This window comes from Cydia strobilella, chromosome 9 (genome assembly GCF_947568885.1).
Source record: "Cydia strobilella chromosome 9, ilCydStro3.1, whole genome shotgun sequence".
Lineage (NCBI taxonomy): Eukaryota > Metazoa > Arthropoda > Insecta > Lepidoptera > Tortricidae > Cydia > Cydia strobilella.
This window is the reverse complement of record NC_086049.1, coordinates 17056139-17078536: the sequence shown is the minus strand read 5'-3', so window position 1 is coordinate 17078536 and position 22398 is coordinate 17056139. Positions and strand designations below refer to the sequence as shown.

Sequence of the window (22398 nt, the reverse complement as noted above, 5' to 3'; positions counted from 1 at the left end):
AATAGTCTCTTAGATAAATATGATCATATAAGGAGATTTTTCGCCTTCTGGCTCAGGGAACGGCCTTAAGTAGGACTTATTTAGAAGGAAAGAAAAATATTATGTAATTTTAAGTAACGGTCCCATTTCCGTCCGTATTTATTGACTGATTAATAATTACGGTAAAATTGTCGCATCTACAGACAGACCGCTTTTAAAAGGATTTCGAAGTAAATTAAAATCGTAATAAGTTTTTTTATTTTGTACTGGGTTAAAAAAAAGGCTTAGTGAAGTTAAGAATTTTATTAACAATTCCGAAATATGTAGTTATTTACTTATTTCTAACAGTGTGGACACTATGTATTTTCAACACTAAAAGTACAATGGTTTAAAGATTATACAAATAAAAAATAAGTTTCATAAACTTTACGCACAACCGCACAACCCTACATCTTAAAAATGTATCATACATAATTCCTTTTTTGGCATGTTACTTACAACTATTATCATACTTGTTTATATTACCACTCAGTTGTATAATACTGAGATTTTGTTAATATTACTTAATTAATAATATTAATATTAGTCTAAAAATCACAGCACAGCACACTTCATACATAAAACTTTAAACTAGTATTTTCATCAATAAGAATCATCATATCAAAGGGTTTATTACAGAAGCTTAAAGCCATCACATCGAACACTTCGGAAAACTACATTCGTTCATTAAAATATATCCTTATCCATTCAATCGGCTAAGTTTTCAGCAGCGCCGTGGTCTCGACAATGTGTTCGTTTGTTTCGGTAACAGCTGTAAGCGCATCTATCGCAGTGGTGGCACTTAATGCTCGTTGATCTAATCCTTCAACTCGTTGAAGATTCTTTAATACCTCCGGAGACGCGTTGTACGCGATCAGTTTCTGGTCAACGCTCTTGAACTTTTTGACTAAACGCTCCAACGCCTGCAGAATGGAAAATGGTCGTGAGCTTTTGCTATTCTAATGTATCAGGCGCGTTCGCAATTCTAGTTTTCTAGAATCATAATTATAATAGTCTAAATTGTGTTCGCACGATCTTTATAGCTTCTTGATGAGAAGATCATGGCCACTCAAAGAGGTCATGACTGTAGTAGTAAATCTAATAATTTGAGACCTACGCCTAGCTGTAGGTAGGGTAGGTCATATAATAAAGGCAGAGTTAATAATGATAATTGTATTTTAAGAATTGAACATTTATTATTCCAATTTGTAAGTTTACCTGTCGTGAGGCGTCGTCTATGAGCGACAACGCGCTACAGTCCAGCAACAGCGGCGCGTTAGGCCGCGTCCGCGCAGCCGCAGTCACGCGGGCCGTAACGTGTTCTACGTTCAGGAATATTAGCGCCAGCGTAGGTCGCACGCGCGTCGCTTCTATACCGCCCACCTGTAAAATAATGTTGTTACTGTTGTTAGACGTTTTCTGTGGTTTACAGTCGAATCTCAGAGAGCAGACAAATTTTATTTAGGTACTTAACGTCCCTATTATGTTGTCTGTTTTAAAATGATTGAATCCGTTAATTTTATTATTATCGTCATTATTATAGACGCTTTCTACTAGATGCAAGCTTCCCAAGTATCTTCACTTAATCGGTTTCAAAATTTTACAGATTCCGTAATCAGCGACCTTTATAAGATTATCGTTTTGTGCACAGTTTATGTCGAAGATGCAAACTTCTATGTCACTGGCATCTAGGTCTAGTTTGTCTATCGTGTAGAACTTTTAAGAGAAGCTAATCAAAATGCACATCACATCATTGAGCACATGTTGGCCGCGAAAGAATCTCACGCGCAACATACTGTCGCAGCCCACATATGCTAGGGTGCTGAGTGACCTGCACAGTGTGTCGGTGAATCGCGGGCCGCATGACCCCGCGCAGCAGGACGGCGGTGGCGGCCAGCACGCCAACTAGTACAGCGCGCTCTACGCTGTCCACAAGGCACACAACGAATGTCAGCAGTAGAACCGCTAGCTCCGAGCGACACGTTCGCCATAGACGCAACACCGTACCATAGTCAATCTGCGAAGAAATATATAAAATCATTATATTAGTTAAAATGTCATTTTGTTAGGGATTATCATGTTACAAAGTCTACCCATGAAGCTGGTCGTCCTGCAAGTATCACACAAATAAATGCCCTTACCGGGATTCGAACCCAGGACCATCGGCTTCACAGGCAGGGTCACTACCAACTAGGCCAAACTGGTCGTCTAAAATACAGTTACCAACATAAAAAAATGTTCTGAAATAGTTACATACCATGAAAATTACGGCGCAGATGAGTACCGACGAGAGACAGGCTTTTGGAATGAACTTGAAGTAGTATGTCATAAATCGCAGCGCCATTAGCACGATGACAGCTGAAATGTTTATCACGGTGATTTATGTATTTTATATCGACACTATTTAATTCAATATAGTCCGTCAAGCCATTTTCTTCAGTAGAATAAAGCAGCAAATTTAAATAATGTAGGCGCGAAAGGGTTGTCGTCCCACAGAAAATTTGAATTTCGCGCCTTTGTCTACGGACAAAGTTGTTTGGCAGACTATAACAATATATTGGAACAAAGCAGGGTAAATATAAATTCATAATATGGCAATAAAGCGAATGAAACATTTGTTCATTCACTCATTTTATTTTAGTTCTGTAAGTTCCGTTAAAAATATTGATGAATCAATTAATTTTATAAAATTCAATAAAGCTCAAACAAAAGAATGTATTTTACATTAAAATATTATAAAAACATTTTTTATTGAGCAAATCCGATACAGATAAAATTGCGCTTTATATATTATATATTTCTAAATGTGTTTGAATCCCGATAATAAAATTTCATCCAGTGGAAAGACTGAGTAAAACCTCCCTTCATTCCTGTCTGGTGGAGGCTAAAAAGGTAAGTGCTATTTTCTTGCTTCTATTACCTGATACCTGAACGGAGGAATCTTCTTCTTCATACTTACTTCACTCTTTGGAATCTTCAATTAGCCGGTGGTGGGCATGGAATGTAAGAGACCCCGCCATGTTACTTACATATGCCTAGTGTCAGCATTTCTAACATCTCTATAATATATTATTACTGTTTACCTGAGTATAGCCCAGCGGCCGGCGTCTGGACGCCACTGGAGTGCGAGACAGCGGAGCGCGTGAAGGCGCCGGTGGTGGGCATGGAGTGTACGAACGACCCCGCCATGTTACATATACCCAGTGTCAGCATTTCTTGCGTTGCGTCTACGCGGCCGCCCGATGCTGAAATGAGAAATAGGTAAGTCCGTTGAAACGTAGGGCGGTTTCAGATTAAAAGTAGAGAGAAATTTGAGTGAGCGTAATTTCCAAACCTTACTTTACTACGAAGGCCAGGAAGATGGAAGAAAGCTGACAACGACTCAGGTTTGGGGTTTAATAATTTTCCATCAATAATTCGCGAAAATACGTTCGTTTGTGCTACAACAAAACGCTTTCTGTCTCTATCACTCTTACATATTAGTGCATTGGCATCTTGACTAGGCACCCTGTAAAGCAACCTCCTTACCTACCTTTTTTTTTTTGTTTTTTTTTTATTATTATAAACCTACCTACCTTACCTACCTTACTTTACCTTACCTAATTACTTATACTTTATAAACTAAAAATTTTATTTTAAAACACGTCAAGTGATTGGGCTGGACTAGTATTCCATTAGAGACGTCACTCTTTGCGTCAGAAACGCGGTGCTTCAAAGTTAAGGAACATAATATCAGAAATAATTAATGTTTCAGAAGATTCAATTTATGACTAACACAGATTACAGAACATGTTGGGTAACGTCAAACGGTAGCAGGCGAGGAGCGAACTACCTATTTATAGTTTGTCAAAGGACTGTCTCATTTCAAACATAGACAGAGAGAATCATGCTATCTTTGTCTTACACTAGTACTACAACCCACCCTGCACCCAAAAGAAAAGGATGAGTATGGTTTTTTTATTCTTATTTACTGACAAGATTTGCTTGACCAACTATATTTTCTTTTATATTTTCACAAAGGGTTTGTCTAGTGACTTATATGACCTGTATAGCGATGTTCGCGAGCACCATGACGAGGCTAGTTTTTGAACCACTCGTGATGCCGTTGGCGTGCCGTGAGGCACGCTGAATGAGCGAGATAGACGCTAAGATATAGATGATGAGATGAGAGATACCCACAGAAAGCCTTAGCGATAGCGATGTTCGCGAGCACCATGACGAGGCTAGTTTTTGAACCATCTGAAGCTCGTGGTGCCGTTGGCGTGCCGTGAGGCACGCTGAATGAGCGAGATAGACGCTAAGATATAGATGATGAGATGAGAGATACCCACAGAAAGCCTTAGCGATAGCGATGTTCGCGAGCACCATGTCGAGGCTAGTTTTTGAACCATCTGAAGCTCGTGATGCCGTTGCCTTACCGCAAGGAACGCTGAATGAGCGAGATAGACGCTAAGATATAGATGATGAGATGAGAGATACCCACAGAAAGCCTTAGTGATAGCGATGTTCGCGAGCACCATGACGATCGGCAGCATGATGACCGCCGAGCCTAGCTCTTGGACCATCTCGATGAAGCTAGTGGTGCCGTTCCCGTGAGGTACGCTGAATAAGCGAGATAGACGCTAAGATATAGATGATGAGATGAGAGATACTCACAGAAAGCCTTAGCGATAGCGATGTTCGCGAGCACCATGACGATCGGCAGCATGATGACCGCCGAGCCTAGCTCTTGGACCATCTCGATGAAGCTAGTGGTGCCGTTCCCGTGAGGTACGCTGAATGGTGGCAGTGAGAGGGGCGGCAGGCCTGGTTCCACTTTGCCTGTAAAAAATAAGGGGCTTATTAAGCACTGTTTTTCTTCATCTAAAAAGTACTTTCTTAGTTTGTACTTTGCGATGACCTGACTAACAAAATCATGTTAATGTATAACGCGGGGGTCCCCGACTTTTTCGCGATAATTAGATCCCGCGTTGCCTCGTTCTGGAGGAGACTGCGCTGTTCCGACAACAAAATACTTGTGGCTGTTTCTGACGATATAAGGAGTCCGGTGTTTAAGCGCTGGATTTCTGTTCACATGGATCAGAACAGAAAATGACTGAACTAGATTTAGACTTTAGACTTATTTTTAACATGACTAGCACCCCTTTACAGTGTCAATTAGTTGTTAAGTAGTATTTAATTTTGTACGCAATATGGGTAAATGCCTGAAATAAAAGCTTTTTATTTTATTTATTTTTATTTTATTTTATAAGCAACTAGGTTATTTATAATTAGTTTTATTACCGTAATCAAAGTTAAGTTATATGATGTCACAGGACTTAAACGGTATGTAGGATACCTGACCTGACTCAGATTTGTTCTTGTTATCGTTATCCAAGCTGAGGTAAAAGAGGTTCGATTATTGGTGGCACTGTCATGACTCATGGCACAACTGATTGCATGAGTAGAAAACAACCCTACTATGCGATCTCTACGGACTATAGGGAGCGTGCATGAATTACTGTAGGGGGCAGCACAGGAGTCGTCTGATTTTTCGCGCAAGGCGTAAATGTGAAGTTTATGCTTCCGATGTAGCCCACAAGATGGCAGACCCTCCAAACGCACGGCCCCTATATATAAAGCTTTCTCAGTCCTTGTTGTATATTGATACCCAAAGTAACAACACTCAAGCTACTTGCAATTAACTAGAAATTCTGAGACAGAAAAACCCTGTGACGTTATGTAAAGTCGAAAGTCAAGACTCTATTTGGGCGTCTAAGTAATCAGAACAGAATTTATTACTGATTAGCTTAATTTTGAAGCGTTTCCCGGCATCCTGCCACTACGAGGGTTTATTAAAGCTATTTAAACAGAATGAAGAGGACTCATGATACATACCAGAAAGTTTAATGAATGGTTTTTCATGGTCGCAGGCGTGGTACGCAAAGAAGGCCGCACACGTGACAACTAACGCGTTACGACTGATGGAGATCAACCATAGAGCTCGTTCCAGGACGGCACGTTTTGGGCCTACGTCAATGTCCTTTAGCTTCTGCGAAGGAAAATAAAGACTTCATTATTTTGTGTATTTCGTAGAAAAATTACAGTCGCTTTCGTAAAAAATTGTGCTTACGCCAATTCATAGGATTAGTTGCCCAACGGACCCCTGTAGGCTTAGGCTCCCAGGCACAGATACTTATACCATAAATGACGCAAATGCATCTACTTCGCGTGTGTCCCAACCCCGACAAAGCTTCGGGGTTGACTGTCGCTCTTGACAGTCCACGCGCGTCAGTTGTTGCAGCCCGACGTCCGTGAAAACTTAAAAAATGCCTCGTTGCGTGATAATTAACTGCAACAGCCCAAAGACAAAAACATATTTGCTATCACAGGTAAGTAGTTTTAAATTATTATGCGTAAATTTTGTATGAAAAAGTCGGCACGCTTGTTTTCAATACAAATCGTGATATTTGCGTCATCTAGCGTATATATTAAATCTGTGCTTCCAGGAGCCGTGGCAAAAAGCCGGGATATTACCTACTAGGAGGATGAAAAATGTTGATCTTGATGTACCCTAAGTAGCAGTTAAAGCAGTAACACCGTGCAGTCCCAGACGTGAAACCACTCGTCACTGAAGGCGATGTTATCCACTGGCAACCCTAAAGATGTTACACGACTTACCCTAAGCAGCAGTAGCACCGTGCAGCACACAGTACTCAGCAGCACATCAGGCACCTGCACCTGCCCCCACTTTTGCACAATATTGGTCAGGTTCTCAGGAATGGACTCCGCAGAGAAGCTGAGACCGAGAAGTCCCTTCAGTTGGGTCACGACGATGATGACGGCGGTGCCGGACGTGAAGCCGCTGGTCACTGAAGGCGATATTAGATCTACTAGGAACCCTGGAAAGAGGTTTTTTTGACTTTTAAAATTATAACCCTAAAAAGATCTGGGACCTCTAAATTCAGGAGCAAGGACTTATGGAAACCTTGTTGGAAATGTCTCTTCCAGTTTCCTGGCACATTCTGTATACCCAACGCTTTGTATAGTCGCCATCAGATATATCGGAGCTGCCAAGGTGCTCTAAATATCTAAACATGCATTTTAACGTCTTGTGATTGTGTGTGTGTGTGTGTGTGTGTGTGTGTGTGTGTGTGTGTGTGTGTGTGTGTGTGTGTGTGTGTGTGTGTGTGTATTTGTGAACACCTTGGCCACTTATTCGATGTAACTGGTGACCTACAATTCAAGCAACAGAGCATCCACCTGACCCTATCACTGTTGTTTGCTTGTCGTCTCTTCTTTATAACCACAAACATCACTTGTGTGTCACCAGTCTGGTTACCGACCTAAACCTACCCTACTTATCGACCTAGTCAGCCTGCAGACAACAGACTAGCGAAATACTAAGATAACTCCTTATCGTAGTACAATGCTCTGTAGTACATAGTTTTGGTCATTTATTTTGGCTATGAGATTGACTGCATAAAAACAAACAGTATATTAATAAACTGTATGTTATCTTTGAATAGGGTCAAGGGAACGGTGGCTCGGTCGAAAAAGGTCTGGTACAGTGGCTCACTCAACCTAATTTTAATACCAGGCGATATTTGGGCGACTGAGCCACTGTTCGAGCTGAGCCACTATTTCCGCCTTGACCCTAGGACTCTATTTTTACTTTTATTGAATGGACAGACGTGCGGACCACGCTATGTTTTCAATTTCTGTGCTACGTCAAGTATAGATCTTATAGGGATATGTAATGTACCCAATGTACCCATGCATTTTTACTGCCAAGTTTGTTCAAAGTAAGCGTGGTACATTATTATAAAATTAGTTTTCTGATTTCTTAGGAATTTCCTTATCTTCATTGAAGAACTCTTTTTGACGCGTTACACCTAGGTGCCTACTTTTTAGTTGTTTTTGTTCATTTTCTTAAATTATTTCTTTAATTTTTTCCGTTTATATCCTGTGGAACCTATATTTTATTTTATTTCAATTTTAAATCAGGCAACACGATCCATTCCTATAGACTTGAAACAACACTATTAAGGCGATAAAACTGCGTGGCTCCGTTATATCGTCTGGTCTGGAAGTTCGTTAGTCAGAAAATCGAATTTAAATTTATCACACCTACCTCCGCCCGCCCATATAAAAGTTAATAAACTGACCCATTTCTTTAGAATTTTTATTTTTAAATGCCTCCACCACCCAGTTCATACCACGCTATTTTTTATGCCAAAAGTGTTAAGTATTAAGGGGATCCCATGCCCCAATGACCTTCGATTTGAATCCCTTAGTTTTCTAATGTTTTTTGTAGCTTATCATATTAACAGCAACGGATTTTAGCAATATAGTATCCCATATTTACTTCAAAGTTCATTGTTTTCGAAATATTTGGCATCAAAGTTGAACAATTTTAGGCCAAAAACTGGTTTTCTGGCCATAATTTTTGTTATGTTATGTTAAAATCAAAACCTTAGAAAAATTTTTAGAGACGTCTAAGACGAACCCAAATATGTAGATTTCGTATAAGTAAGATCTTTCAAAGGAATCGAGATACGAAAAAAGTGTTTCTTTAGACAATGTTTAAAACAATCATAAATAAATAAGTTTTCATTTTTTTCACAATCCGGTAGACAAAAATGGAGATAAAAGATTGAAGAACCGATATCCGCTTGTCTTATAATTCTATATGTAGTGCAAAAGTAGGAGATACGATTCAAAACTTGTCAAAAATCGATGAAAACCTCAGGTAGCCCCTTAAAGGGATATGTATGCGTTCTTACTCCAAGTTTGATCAAAGTTAGTGTGGTCAGTGTACCGCGTCGCAGTTAAACTTGCACCTAATCAACATATCTAATTATAGGTCTCAAATAATTTTCCGCTGCGATATCGTGATGAATAGCTCTTGACTCGCAGTCGTATTAATTAAATTCATTGAACAGCGACATAAGGGCGCGAATGCTCCGCCTGCGGTGTTCCGGACAAGTGAAATTGTTTTGCTTGGACAAAGTTCTCATTGTGATAAATGACACCTTCAATATTTTTCAATTAGTTGAAGTAAATAAATTATTTAAAATTTTGATAAAAGCTTTTTTGTGTCGTTATTTATCTTGTAATTAACCGTGTAATAAACACCCGCAGCTATTTCGAAATATTGTAATGTAAATAGATATGTACATTAGGTGCGGAATTTTTCTTTGATGGAAATGATGGACGTATTGTTTACTCTTCTCCACCCATTCATAATATAATCAAATTAATAAAGCAACGTTATCTTAATGTAATTATTTGCAATTGTAATTAAAAAAGTAACGTCAGTCGAGATGTTTGCGCGTAACACTAAACAGCTGTTTAATAATCCATCCAGTCACTTTTTTATCAGCCGCACACAAAATATGTTTACATATGGTTTACATACGTCAATCAGGCTATATAAAAGTTATTATTAACAACGACGGGACTTAATGGCGTAAAATAAGTTTTAAATTTACCTACGACGTTTCGAGGACGGCGTTGTCCCCGTGGTCTCGGAGAAGACTGGCTGAAAAACGCGCCTATAGAAGATGTTGATGTCAACTTGAGCCAGTCTTCTCCGAGACCAAGGGGACAACGCCGTCCTCGAAACGTCGGAGGTAAATTTAAAACTTATTTTATTCGATTAAGTCCCGTCGTTGTGAATAATAATGAGTAAAAATCGTAAAAGTTCAAATCAGTGTTATATAAAAGTTAGTTTAAACAAGTATTTTTACATGCAATTATGTACTACTATTAATATTATCTTTATTGTGTTACGTATTATAAATAATTATGTAGGTTAGTAAAGGCTTTTTTTTATCTTAAGACTTTTTTATCATTTTGGTAAACACTTGGATGTAATAAAACTTAAATGCTAAATTGCCACCAATGTAAACTCTCATAAATTTTGGAAGATCAAAATCCATAAAAAACCTCTTTTTAAGACCGTCATGTTTTGCCGATGCGCAAAAAACTGGAGAAAGCTCCTGTTTTGCTACTGGCTCCATGTTTTTAGCCAGACATCCAACAGTTCCAAAATTTTCCTTCGAGACCTCCAGCTCGTCTTTGTCATTGAAAGCAAGGTCTTTAAACCGTGCCTGTTAAATTGATAGGTACAAACTGTACCGGTCCTTATAAACCTAAGAGATATAAATCGAGGATCCTTGAAGTCTGAATTTATTAGTCCACTCCAATACCAAGAAGGGTAAACTAGATTATAGAGTACTTACCGTTTCTTTGTGACTTCGAGTAAAATAACGATCTCCTTCTTTGTAGACCCTAGACCCGGTATCGAATTACCGATTTATCGGAACAAACGTGCGTGTTTAGAAACTCCCACGAGCGCCGGCGTTTTATCAACTCTATAGGGACCGTGCGCGTTGAAGGGTCTGCCATCTTGTGGCCTAAATCGGAACCATAAACATGTACATCACATGTACATTGACACTTCACGCCAAAGCAAGTGCTGCCATCTTGTGGGCTACATTGGAAGCACAAACTACACAAATACGCCTCGCGCCAAAAATCTGACCTCCTGTGCTGTCCCCTACAGTGCTGTCTGCTGCTCGAGTTGCTCGACGTAACGCGCGGTGTCACCATTTTCCATAGCGCTGAGTAGACGCCGACTCTCAAAAGACGCTATTGTGGTGGGTCTCTTAATCCAATTTATCAACTTACCAAGCCGCAGCAGTCCCATAAGCATGACCACAGCTCCAGACAGGAACGCTAGCAACACCACATACTGAATGGGCAGTCCATGACAGGTCTGCAGTACGAACAGCGCCATGAGACTCGTCGGCCCAATGCTCACCTCCTTTACGGTTCCGAAGAACATGTATAGGAGCGTACCTGTCAGGGAAACAATGTGTTATTATTCTGCTTTGGTTGAATAGCTAAGCACAAATGGTCGCGACTTTTTATTTCGAAATGTACGTATAACTACGGCCATATGAGAGACACAATAGCATGAAGTATACCTACTGCAGGTATGTACTATGTAGACATTGCGAACATTCATACGTATTCCTAGAGTTTATTAAATATTGCCATATTCACAATCACAATGTAACGCAGAACAGTAAAAGCTAGCGAGATAGTTGCATTATTATTGAAACTTGCGATAATTTACATATATTTAGCAGAGGGCTCGGCACAATATTGACATGCTCTATTTCCAATTATCGCAGTTATCTAACGCATAAGGTCATTTCACTATACTATAGGTTACGTATATAGCATAATAAACTACAACTAATATTACAAGCGGAACTCCTTTTCTAATTCCACTTATTAGAAATAAGAGTTCCGCTTGTAATATTTGTAAGCTTATTTATAATTAATAGTCATATTTTGACTAAGTAAACTCGAGTGAAATCCCCTAGTGTGCAAATATGGTACTAAAGTGTTGTCCAATGGTTAAAAGTTATGTTTGTTAAATAGCAAATCTACATTATCATAAATATAATTAGATCAATTTAGACATATTCTATGAACGAATAAAATGATTTAATTCCTCCAATTATAATAAAGTACTGTAGTTGACTTGGAATTGGTTAGCGGTTTCCGTTCGCGCTCTTTTATTAAAACGAAGTAGGAGGGATGTTTTTTACCGGTAACCGATACCAAGTCCAAGCGCCATTCTGTTATTGGATTGCAAACTGTGAACAAATTTGATCGTAAAGTAAGGTGACCGAAATATAATCTAGTTATTTAAAGTGAAACCGTGGTTTGATTTACTTATCTAGCGGCATTGGGTTAGTGTGTGGTAGTGGTTTTACAAATTAGTTTTCCCCTCACTAGCGCGGAAAGTTGTCTTTTATCCTTTAAAACAAGCGGGGAAAAACGCATTTTATCCACTAGTGGGGAAAGTAATTTGACCTTGGATGGAGCGTGTTTAAGTAGCTTGACAGATAACAAAACGTAAAACGCTCATAATAATGGTTCGTTCGATATTAATTATCATTAAACAAATGGTTTGAGAATCTAATAAAAAATACCAAATTTAGCTTTATGTAATGATTTTATGACATAAACTTTAAAGTTCCATTAGAAACGTTTGTTTTTTAATATTGATGTTAAATATAATTCGGAACGCACAAGTTGAGTCGATGCAATTTCAAAACGCATTATTGACATTTCATACGTCAGAAATGTCAACATTGTCAACAAAGTTTTTACTTAAAAACTTCTCACGTAAAAATACAGAATTTCCAGTTTTTGTTATAATATCGTAAAAAAATTAGTTATTCCAGTGATGAAGATGATCTAACGCCTGTGGATGTCGCACTTTCCTCGCTATAGTGAGGCGAAAAGTTTTGTGTTACACACGGGTGCGAATGTATTTTACTTCTCGTGTGTTGAAACACTCGCTAAGCTCAGGATTCTACTATAGAATCCTTTCGCTTGCTCGTGTTTCAATTCCACACTCGCGGGTAAAATACAACTTTGCACCCTTGTACAAATAACTATTATTGCAACACGGCCCTGATTGCACCTCATTCATGAAAATCTGCTCAGTGGCTTCGACGCGGGTGGGTGTGATCCACGATACACCCACATATATACAGGCTGGCCAAAAAATATATGCATTCCCGTTGCCAGTGAGATTTTGGGATTATACTGAGCAACTTTTACTATTGGACCAACCCCGAAATCGCGAAAAGATTTTTGGCTGTTTCATACATTTTGGCTGGTCGGGCTGGTCCATTTTCTATGGGAGGGTAAATTTTTTTTTTTCGCGATTTCGTGGTTGGTGCCATAGTAAAAGTTGCTCAGTATAATCCCAAAACCTCCCTGCCTGTGGCAACGAGAAAGCACACATATTTTGGCCACCCTTTTTATTATAATACACTGCTAAAATAATAATCTTTACAGTACATCTGGTGCTCCATTACGACACCCTGTGCTATACAGCATATTACGTAACTACGTCAAAAATTTAAAGGGCCATTGTACTGTAAAACGTTGTACGATACACGTGCGAATAAGTAATTCGCAACTCGTGTCGATTTAAAACACTCCCGTCGGTCGTGTTTTAAAATTCGCCACACGTTGCGAATTTCGCACTAGTATCGTTAAATTCGTAAGTAACCATTTTAACATTATCGTAATCAGATAAAAAATACCTTGGAACTTAGAGCTTTTCAAATTGCCCTTTAATTGATTTTATAGCCCCTTACTGGCGTGACATTCTGACCACCGCCGCCTGTGACTGTCAAAACTTAATGGTATAAGAAGTTCACAGTTCTCTGCTCAGTAACGTTGATCAGGCAATCAATTGGAGCAACTGGTTCTTAGGGTAGGTTGCACCAAACTGTTTGTCATCGTTAAAGTTCGCAAAATTTTATTGTATGGAAAGTGTCATAGTGAACCGCCGCGGCGCGCCGGGTGACGATGATCAATGTCAAGTGTGGATAGTGCAACTGGCACAGGCTAGTAAGTGATATAAATACCCATAAACGAAGAGTAGAGTCCATAGTGCACCGGCAACCCCGCCAGTGCAGCGTACGCGATGCTCTGCGGCACCAGTGTCAGTCCAAGCGTGATGCCAGCCACCAGATCAGCAATGGCCGACAGCCGGTTGTATCGCGGCGCCCACGAGATTATAGGCAATCGTTGTTCAAGCACGCGACGCCATCCACCTTTCGCCTTGGTCGTCGGGAACGGAGTTTCTTCCTCTTTTTCCATATTCAATAATTAAGACTATTTGTAGTCCGTTCCGGCATTAACATTAAGGACTACAGCTTTCTTACACAGAATGGAACTGAGCATAGGCACAGAAGTATTCTGAGGATGTTCAGATGAAATATCAATTAAGATTAAAATCCAAAGTTTAGGAAAAGCACGTAGAATTTAAATTCTGAATTGATCGTTGTACGTTCCGATGACGATTGACTTGAAAAGTAAGTGTGAGTAAGTGATATGCGTTCACTGCCACTTGGGAATCAATAATAGCAGCTTTATTGTTTTAATAATTAATTTACTAGATAAATGCACGTCTTGTGCTGCGGCCGGGCCGGCGGTGATGTGATCAGTTATCGTCTCGACGTAACTCGGTACACAGAAGTTATCAGGTGAATGGAGGCAGTGTTGTGTACATTGGGGTTAATTGAGGAAAGGAATGTTTAGGAATGGATCGTTGGGTTCTGTAGGAAGTAACATTTAATTTCTACAGTTATTCTGCTAAAATAAGTCCAACCTATAAATAACAATTTTAGTCCTTCATCATCGTGTTTTTGGACATATCCGTCACCAGAGCTGGTAAAGTGTTTCTAATTAGTTCAGAGTACCAACAAAAAATTTGCTTCTAGCATACAAATGGTTGTGATGTTTTTATCATTTATAGCTATGTTAAAAAACATCTTACTGCTTATATCTACAAAAGAGATGGGTATTTTATTACAAGAATGGGGTAAATGAAAACTCATGGATTTGGAGCCCTATATATCTGTTATGTCGGAACTCTATTTTCAACTTCTTCCGCTTGTAATGTTAGTTGTAAATTATTGAACAATACACCTTCGCTTGTCTCAACACTCGTGACATAGCGGTACTGATAAATCCGCTACTTGACGCTAGATGTCGACATGTCGACTACGAAAATAAGCAGTATTTTGGTTACAAGCATGTAAAGCCGTGTATTACTATTAGTATATTCGCTATACTTACTCAACCTCATGTCTGCAACAATCATTTGATGGAAATGTCGCTTTTCTTTCATTCGGAATACGGGTGTTTTTGTCATCAAATGAGTATTGCAGATACGAGGTTGTGTAAGTATAGCGGCGATATGGCGTGGTTCCTCTATCTCAATAGATTTTCCTTGGCCTACCGTACCGTACCCTAAACAAAGGCTAATGATAACAGTGATTGAGGAGGTAGCTCTCGTGTTTCCGTGAATTGTGTAGTCGTCTTATCAAATTTCTCCAAAATATGTGCATAATATTTTGGACAAGGCAAAAACTATTTTGTTGTAGAAATGACTTCTAAATGGTACCTATTGTTTGAATAAAATAAACGGTAATTTGTGGAAAAAAATTGTATTCATCTTTCAACATTTTTATCCCATCGGCTTGGTGTCGCAGCAATGAACATCGAGTTTGTTTCAGGCAAAAAACTATTTATATTGCTTTTTCATGCTGCTGAGTAGCAACCTATTTGATATATCCCTGTTGCAGGATTCTCTGGAGATTTTTTTTATTTTTTTTATTTTATTGAGAAACAAACAGTCTTAAAATAAACATGAGCAACTTAGCTAATAGCTACAAATTGATTTTTTATAGACCTATAGTTTTCTAATTCACATATCGAGGTACAATTAAAAAGTAATGATAAATAGTGCGAACTTGTAGTACCTAGTAGTTGTACATAATGAAAACAATAGTATACTGGCTAATAACAATAGCATATAAATGTATAAAAAAGAGAAAAGATTTATACTTATACTTCTTTACTTACTTAGACTTAAATTACTGAAATTGCAAGTACTTACTATCGGGTTGCTTGCAACATTTCACCCTTATTTTAATAAAGAATATACAGTTCTTTTAAACAAGCCTAATGAACTGCTAAACAAATCTGCGTCCATACATTTTTCATTGTACTGCCTACACACGCGCCCAATATACGAATGCCGTGCGTGTTTTGTTCTGCTGTTAGGAATGCTAAATAATGCCTTACTGCGACAACTACGTTCATTCCTACGGGGGACACGAAAGCAAATTCTATGTAATAAGTCGGGGGCATCTACAACATTATTAATAATTTTGAATAAAAATGCTAAATTTTCCGGGCATACTATGGTATAATAATATACTCCGCCTGGTACTCTCTTCCGACTCGGGAACCACGTGATTGACACAAGCCTACGTCATGATGCTGTTAACAGGTTCGCGATGACGTTGGCTTGTGTCAGTCACGAGGTTCGCGAGTCTCGGAAGTCTCGGAAGGCTCTCATGTCTCCGTGAATTGTGTAGTCACCTTATCAAATTTCTCGAAATATGTGTGCATAATATCGTTGACAAGCCGGAGCTTAACTTTGTTTTTCTTTTCATTTATCAGTCAAAGAAAATGGCGCAACTGTCTTAAAATGTATTTAAAATAAATTCTTTTACACCATGCAAGAAACAAAGCACCGGAAGATTAATAGAGAAACGTAGACAGCAGTTATTAACAAATTGGTAGCTAGTTCTAAATTTGTATTAGTAATTTACGATACAGGTGCGAAATTCGTAGAGTAGCGAATTTTTAAGTTTTATTTTGACACGAGTTGCGAACTACCTATTCGCACGTGTATCGTACTAGTTATTTACGATACAAGTGCGAAAAGTACGAATTTTAAAACACGACCGAAGGAAAAAGGAAGGAAGAAGGAAGGAATTTTAAATCGACACGTGTTGCGAATTACCTATTCGCAAGTGTATCGTACAACGTTTTACAGTACATATGGCCCTTTAAATTTTAATGTGCTTATTATAGCACGGGTGTCGTAATGGAGCACCATATGAACTGTGAAAAATAGTTTCATCCTTAAGGCCGTGTCTTGATATGCAGAAACGCGCCTACCTGTAACTATGGCTGGGTCATTATGGGACACCCTAGGTACATATGTCTCGAACAATAATACGAAAGGTACAATATTATTAAATCATAAATGATACACAATGATTCAGTTCATAAATATAATGTCAGTCAGCATCCGCCGATAACCGTATCTTTATTAGTAACAATACAATACATCTCATTAAATCAGGTACTTACACTAAAATTCCCTTACCGATATCTAACTTTATTTACAATAACCAAATTCTAACTTCGCAGCGCCGGCCAATGAACAAATGCATTTAAAATTGCAAATATTACATAAATAAATATGTATTTCAATAAATTAATAACAATGATAAATAAGACCGGCCCACGCTAATGAAAAGAAATTTCTAAGTACCAATAAACAAGGTATGAAACCGCGAGAAATGCGTTGGTAAAATATACTCTATGCTATGGTGATAAGATCTAGGTTCACTTCACTTTTTGCATGATGAGGTCTATTTTCTCGTCGCAACGCGGGCTCATGCCTCTGTGAACAATAATGGAAGATTTAGACATGTTGATTATATGAATTCTGCTTTTTTAGGGTTCCGTACCCAAAGGGTAAAAATGGGACCCTATTACTAAGACTCCGCTGTCCGTCTGTCTGTCACCAGGCTGTATCTCATGAACCGTGATAGCTAGAAAGTTGAAAATTTCACGGATGATCTATTTCTGTTCCCGCTATTACAACAAATACTAAAAAGTACGGAACCCTCGGTGCGCGAGTCCGACTCTCACTTGGCCGGTTTTTTTTATTCTTATAGTGAAAAGGAACCATTAGACAAATACATAAATATACTAAATAAGGTTAATAAAGGGTTAACCCCGGGTTAAATTCCTGGTACTACGCCGGTAAGTCATCAACGTCCAGGACCAAAGATTTAAAATCATTAGTAGAGGATATCTCCGGGTCGATATGATGTCATACTCAATAACTCAGTCAGCTGTCAAGTATAATGACTGATAGAGGTACAATAGCGACTTGCCTTTCTAGCTTTTACGTCGCCAGCTTGATGTTAAGGTACCTAAGAGTATGTATACAGAGACAGCCATACAGAGAAAGCGGCTACGGCGCGGAACAGCAGTTCTTCTCCGGCCGCTCCGGCCAGCAATTACAGTCGAAGACGAAAATATCGATCCAGAAAAATGGCTCGAAAACATGTGAACACGACTTTATTGTCAAAAGCGAGGTTTAGACTAGCAAGAACTTGCATGCAATTTTCGTTAAATTGCGGTATCTGATCAACCTTGTAACTGCAGTGTAACTTAAATTGCATGCAAGTTCTTGCTAGTCTTAACCTCGCTTAAGGTGTAAGAGCGTACACATATTTTTGAAACTTTGGGAATGTATATATATTTATGCCCTTGACTGTACATCATCATATAATTACCTGTAAACTGAAATATCATATACGAAGGAAAAAATGACCAAATAGCCGAGCGGTTCAGGCACCTGTCCGGTAAACGGGGTACGCTGGTTCGATTCCAGCTCTGGACACTGGAGGCTTTGGTCATTTTTTCCTTCGTATATGATATTTATTTCAGTTTATAGTTTAAATAGTAGTGTGTCTACTTGAAAAACCACAAATTAAAATATTTTCATAGAAAATAATTTAATTTGTTCTTAGAGTAATTACCTGTAGTTATCGGGCGGAGGACCGACCATGGCCACCAGCTGGCCGACCTCTGACGAGTGGTGTGCGAGCCTCGCCAGCGCTGCCACGGCCCTGAACAGTAGTTCTTCACCGGGCGCTCCGGCCAGCAGCTGCAGGAGCGCCATCGCCAGCTCCACGGACACGTCATCGAACACCTGCGGCAAGGAGTCACGACAGAACGGGCGGGGAACAGGGTAGAAGTTCCCCATAGTTTGGCAAACCAATTTTGTATGGAAGACCCTTGGCGCCTACATTTTTCAAATTTGCCGTCTTTTTCTACTGCGGATATGGCTTGCCAAACTATACATTTCAAGGTTTAGCTTCAATCCACCTGAGCAGGCCCGGATTTAGAGACTTAGGGGCTTGGTATGGCACTAAGAATTTAGGGGGGGGGGCCTTCTTCATCTCAAAACCATTGCTAGGCCGCCTCGGCCCGGGCCTTGTGGGCCTAGGCGGAAATCCGGCCTTGCACCTGAGGAATCGTATTTTGGAGTAGACCACCAGAATGACATTGTCGGTAACGTGACGCGTATGGATATAACTTTAGAGAGGATAATGGACGACCGCTTCCATACAAACGTCTGTCAGAAACAAAGTGACAAACGAGAAAATACAATATCTAACAGTCTATTAGTAGTTTTGAGACAATTCTAGAAATTTGTATTGTTACTGTGAATTTTGAAATTAAAAAATCGATGTACCAGAAAAGGCCTTAATCCTATACTGATGTAGAAATCATGTAGTTGAAATGGTTGATAACATTGTAAAGTGAAAACACGCGTAATAATAATGTATTATATTTGCAAAGATAAAATAAGAAATACACGTATATCTTCATAAATTCCTTTATCATTAGTTACATGTCTCTCTTGGAATAGTTTGATATTTATATTTTTGACCTCTTCACTTGTATAGGTCACATACTCCGACACGAAGGGCTAAACAAAATTATACTGGGGGGTAGAATTGAGAAAGGAAGAGAAAGAGGAAGACCTAGAATATCATACATGACACGGATAGAAGAATAGGTAGCCATTCATACCAGGAGGTGAAAACGAAAGCCCAGAATAGGCTGGAATGGAAAATGCTGCAGCGACAGAGGGCCGGGCCCTCTTAATATTGATAGATAGACCTCTTCACAAATGTGCTGACTGCGCTAATACCTATTGTTATCACCACCAATCAAAATACAAAATGGTGACAGTGAAAATCAGACCGCTGTATAGTCTGTGCGTAAAGAGAAAAGTCATAGAATGTACTGGTTCCCTTATATTCCATAACTCTTCTCTTCGAGACTATCGCCAACTTGACAGTTATCACCTGATATTGACAATGCATCGTACATTGCTAGTCCAACATATAAACATATCAACCTAGAAATGTACAAGAAATTGTCATAAAACTGCAATATTGCTGCGAGATCTATATTTTACATCTTTCGGGCTTCTCTTAAAGTGTACGTAATTATTACATTTTGGTAACACAATCGTATTGAGTTACCAAAATGTAATAATTACGTACACTTTAAGAGAAGCCCAGAATATAATGGAATAAAAATATACAATGCTTTAAATAACGACATCACAGAATGCAGTAATTTAGATAAATTTAAACAGAATTTAAAATCATTTTTAATCAGCAGACCTTTCTATTCTTCTTATTTCTATTTCTAACGGAATTTTTCGAAAAAATATACGAATGAATATAATAATGTTGACTATTTTTGTTTTTTTTATCGTCATGGCTGTTTCATTTATTTTAATTGTAATTTTGAACGTTTTATTATTTATATGTTTCACAATGTGTCGATTATTAATGTATAATATATAATATATTAATTTGTGATTATGTATACCTATTAGTTAGCTAAGAATATAGGCTAATTATAATTTTAGTGTAAGATTAATATTTTGCATGCCTATTGTGGCGTAATATGCACTCATGAATTTGTACCACACTGACATGACCAATATTGCATCTGTGTATATTAGCAAAATAAATAAATTGAATTGAAATACTGTGCATTATCTCAAGGGTAAAAAGGTCACAAAATTCCTCTTTCAAATAATCTTTAGTAAACAATCAGTGCATTAATTTACAACACCGTGAGATAGTCGCGTAATATGGGGGGCCATAAACCGCTCCGTCTTGATAATAGACCTGTACCAATAACTTCTGAGGTTATAAGAATATTAATGTTGCTTATTTTTTATATATAGTTTCCAGACCATATACTAAACCTAAAAATAATATTTTGTGTCATCCTAGGTATTTGCTTAGGTAGAAATTTAGGTATTTCTTTTTTCAATCAGCATTCTGTAAAAAAAATATTCGAGACGAAATTCTTTGTTTCCCTGTAAAGGCAAAGTGGCTTCCGACGTACACACGCATTTTGTGTCATTTTCATCCACGGGTATAATGGCATTTAATAAATACCTAATATTGATCCTAAAACGCCTAAAAAAATATTAGAGTCGGTAAGTGAAGTGTTGTACTTTACAGAACATTGTTATATGTTATTCAAACAAATCTGTGTCAAATTCATCCACCGCTTTTATTTAAAAAAAATTTTTTTCTAATTAACACCCTGTATCTGCCACAAAAAAAAATTCATATTATTAAGTTTACGTCTATAATATTATAATACCACATTGAGACATCATTCATAATTTGGGTCATTTTGATCCACGGTTTTTTTACTATCTGGCAAAATAAAACTCAATTGAGCAAGAAGGGCGTGCGCGGGGAAGGGTACCTACGCGGGTGGGGTGCTTATTATACTTGCCGCAATATCAGCTGGCGACTGAGATCTTAATACTATCTCCTTTACCCTTGTTAAGTTAAGACCAACCAAGAGATGGCATTATGAGTTGTCTCGCCACTTAGTTTTGCGATACAGTGTATTTATTTCATTCGGAGGCATAATTACATTGTCTTATCAATCTTACCGTAGTAGGTATATAAATATAATTAAAAATAAACTGTAGGCCCTCATACTGACCAACATTTGTGACGTTCCTAATCAAAAGGTACCACTTTCTCTGACAGGTTATTTGTATAAAGATATAATCAAATTTCGTCTTTATGGTAAACGACAAAGTGGTACCTACCTTTTAATTGAGAATGTCACATCAGCGACTTAAAAATTACTTTTGTTTCGATTTTTAGTAGACTTTTTAAGTTTATTTTAAGACGCAATTTATTGTGATTTTTGTTATGTTTAAGCGTGGCAAGCAACATTAATTACATTGATGATGATGTTCATTAAATACAATATTTTTTCATACTATACTGAACTGTCACCCTATACATGAGAATGAACAGCGCCCTCTTGACAATGATCATATATTACTGGTCAGGCTTTAATATGTGTCATAATTTAGTAAAGTCCCCTTTGTGGATTCTAAGTTTCCGAGTTACAGCAGTTTAGTGAAAGCGTTTTTTTTTAAATATAAATTAAGGGTTGAATAAAGAGGAAAGAAAATTTGATTATTTTTGCGCTACGACGCACGGTTTAGGAGATACAGCCCTATAAAGTTTTTTTTATTGTTTTTTTCTGTTTTACATTGTGTTTTTTGTATATTACTTTAGGGTTTCATAAAGGGGAACGAAAATTTAATTATTTTTGCGCTACGACGCATGGTTTAGGAGATCAAGCCCTATAAAAAAAAACTTTTTTTTTGCGTTTTTTTTTGTATAAATTAATGGTTACATAAAGGGGACCGAAAAGTTGATTATTTTTGCGCTACGACGCACGGTTTAGGAGATACAGCCCTATATAGATTTTTTTCTTTTTCTTTTTTACGTTTTTAAATCTTAATTAAGGGCTTCTTAAGGGGAACGAAAATTTGATTATTTTTCACTACCATGCACGGTTTAGGAGATACATAAGTTTTTTTTTTCTTTTTTTTGTCATTGCGTTTTTTGTTATTACTTTGGGGTTTCATAAAAGGGAACGAAAATTTTATTATTTTTGCGCTACGACGCACGGTTTAGGAGATACAGCCCTAAAATGATTTTTTTCTCTTTTTCTTTTTTGCGTTTTTAAATCTTAATTATATTTCTCAAGCTTCATTCTTCAGATATAAAAACCAGGTAGTCCTTTAACCTACTAGGCAACTCATCGCATGTTTAAAGTGGG

At 38.1% G+C, this 22398-nt stretch overlaps 2 protein-coding genes across 3 annotated transcripts in view; both read right to left on the bottom strand.

The window, feature by feature from the left end:
- Nucleotides 1-267: 267 nt before the first annotated feature.
- On the bottom strand, nucleotides 268-14107 carry LOC134744443 (sodium-independent sulfate anion transporter-like). Its single transcript, XM_063678255.1, has 10 exons — nucleotides 13467-14107; nucleotides 10693-10863; nucleotides 6679-6899; nucleotides 5896-6049; nucleotides 4675-4839; nucleotides 3102-3263; nucleotides 2276-2376; nucleotides 1850-2035; nucleotides 1237-1401; nucleotides 268-941 (listed from the first exon to the last, which is right to left on the bottom strand). Exons 1-10 carry the CDS (start codon nucleotides 13699-13701, stop codon nucleotides 735-737), a joined length of 1767 nt encoding a protein of 588 aa, XP_063534325.1. The 5' UTR covers nucleotides 13702-14107; the 3' UTR covers nucleotides 268-734.
- A 2573-nt stretch (nucleotides 14108-16680) lies between these two features.
- Nucleotides 16681-22398, bottom strand: part of LOC134744459 (uncharacterized) — a 78618-nt gene continuing 72900 nt past the window's right edge. The window contains exons 13-14 of one of the 2 annotated variants that reach the window (XM_063678273.1): nucleotides 18240-18412; nucleotides 16681-17089 (exon numbers count right to left, since the gene is read on the bottom strand). In XM_063678273.1, coding sequence (XP_063534343.1) covers nucleotides 17032-17089; nucleotides 18240-18412 — 231 coding nt within the window. In that variant the 3' untranslated portion in view covers nucleotides 16681-17031. Of the gene's footprint in view, nucleotides 17090-17976; nucleotides 17994-18239; nucleotides 18413-22398 lie in introns of those variants that run through there. The other variant, XM_063678274.1, reaches the window with a different exon arrangement.

Coding starts and splice junctions, on each gene's coding strand:
- LOC134744443 (XM_063678255.1), bottom strand. CDS start 13,701: ATGGAAAAAGAGGAAGAAACTCCGTTCCCGACGACCAAGGCGAAAGGT. Junction 2,377..3,101: donor GGCCGCTGGGCTATACTCAG/GTAAACAGTAAT, acceptor TAAACATTTCAG/CTGTCATCGTGCTAATGGCG. Junction 1,402..1,849: donor TTCACCGACACACTGTGCAG/GTCACTCAGCAC, acceptor ATTATTTTACAG/GTGGGCGGTATAGAAGCGAC.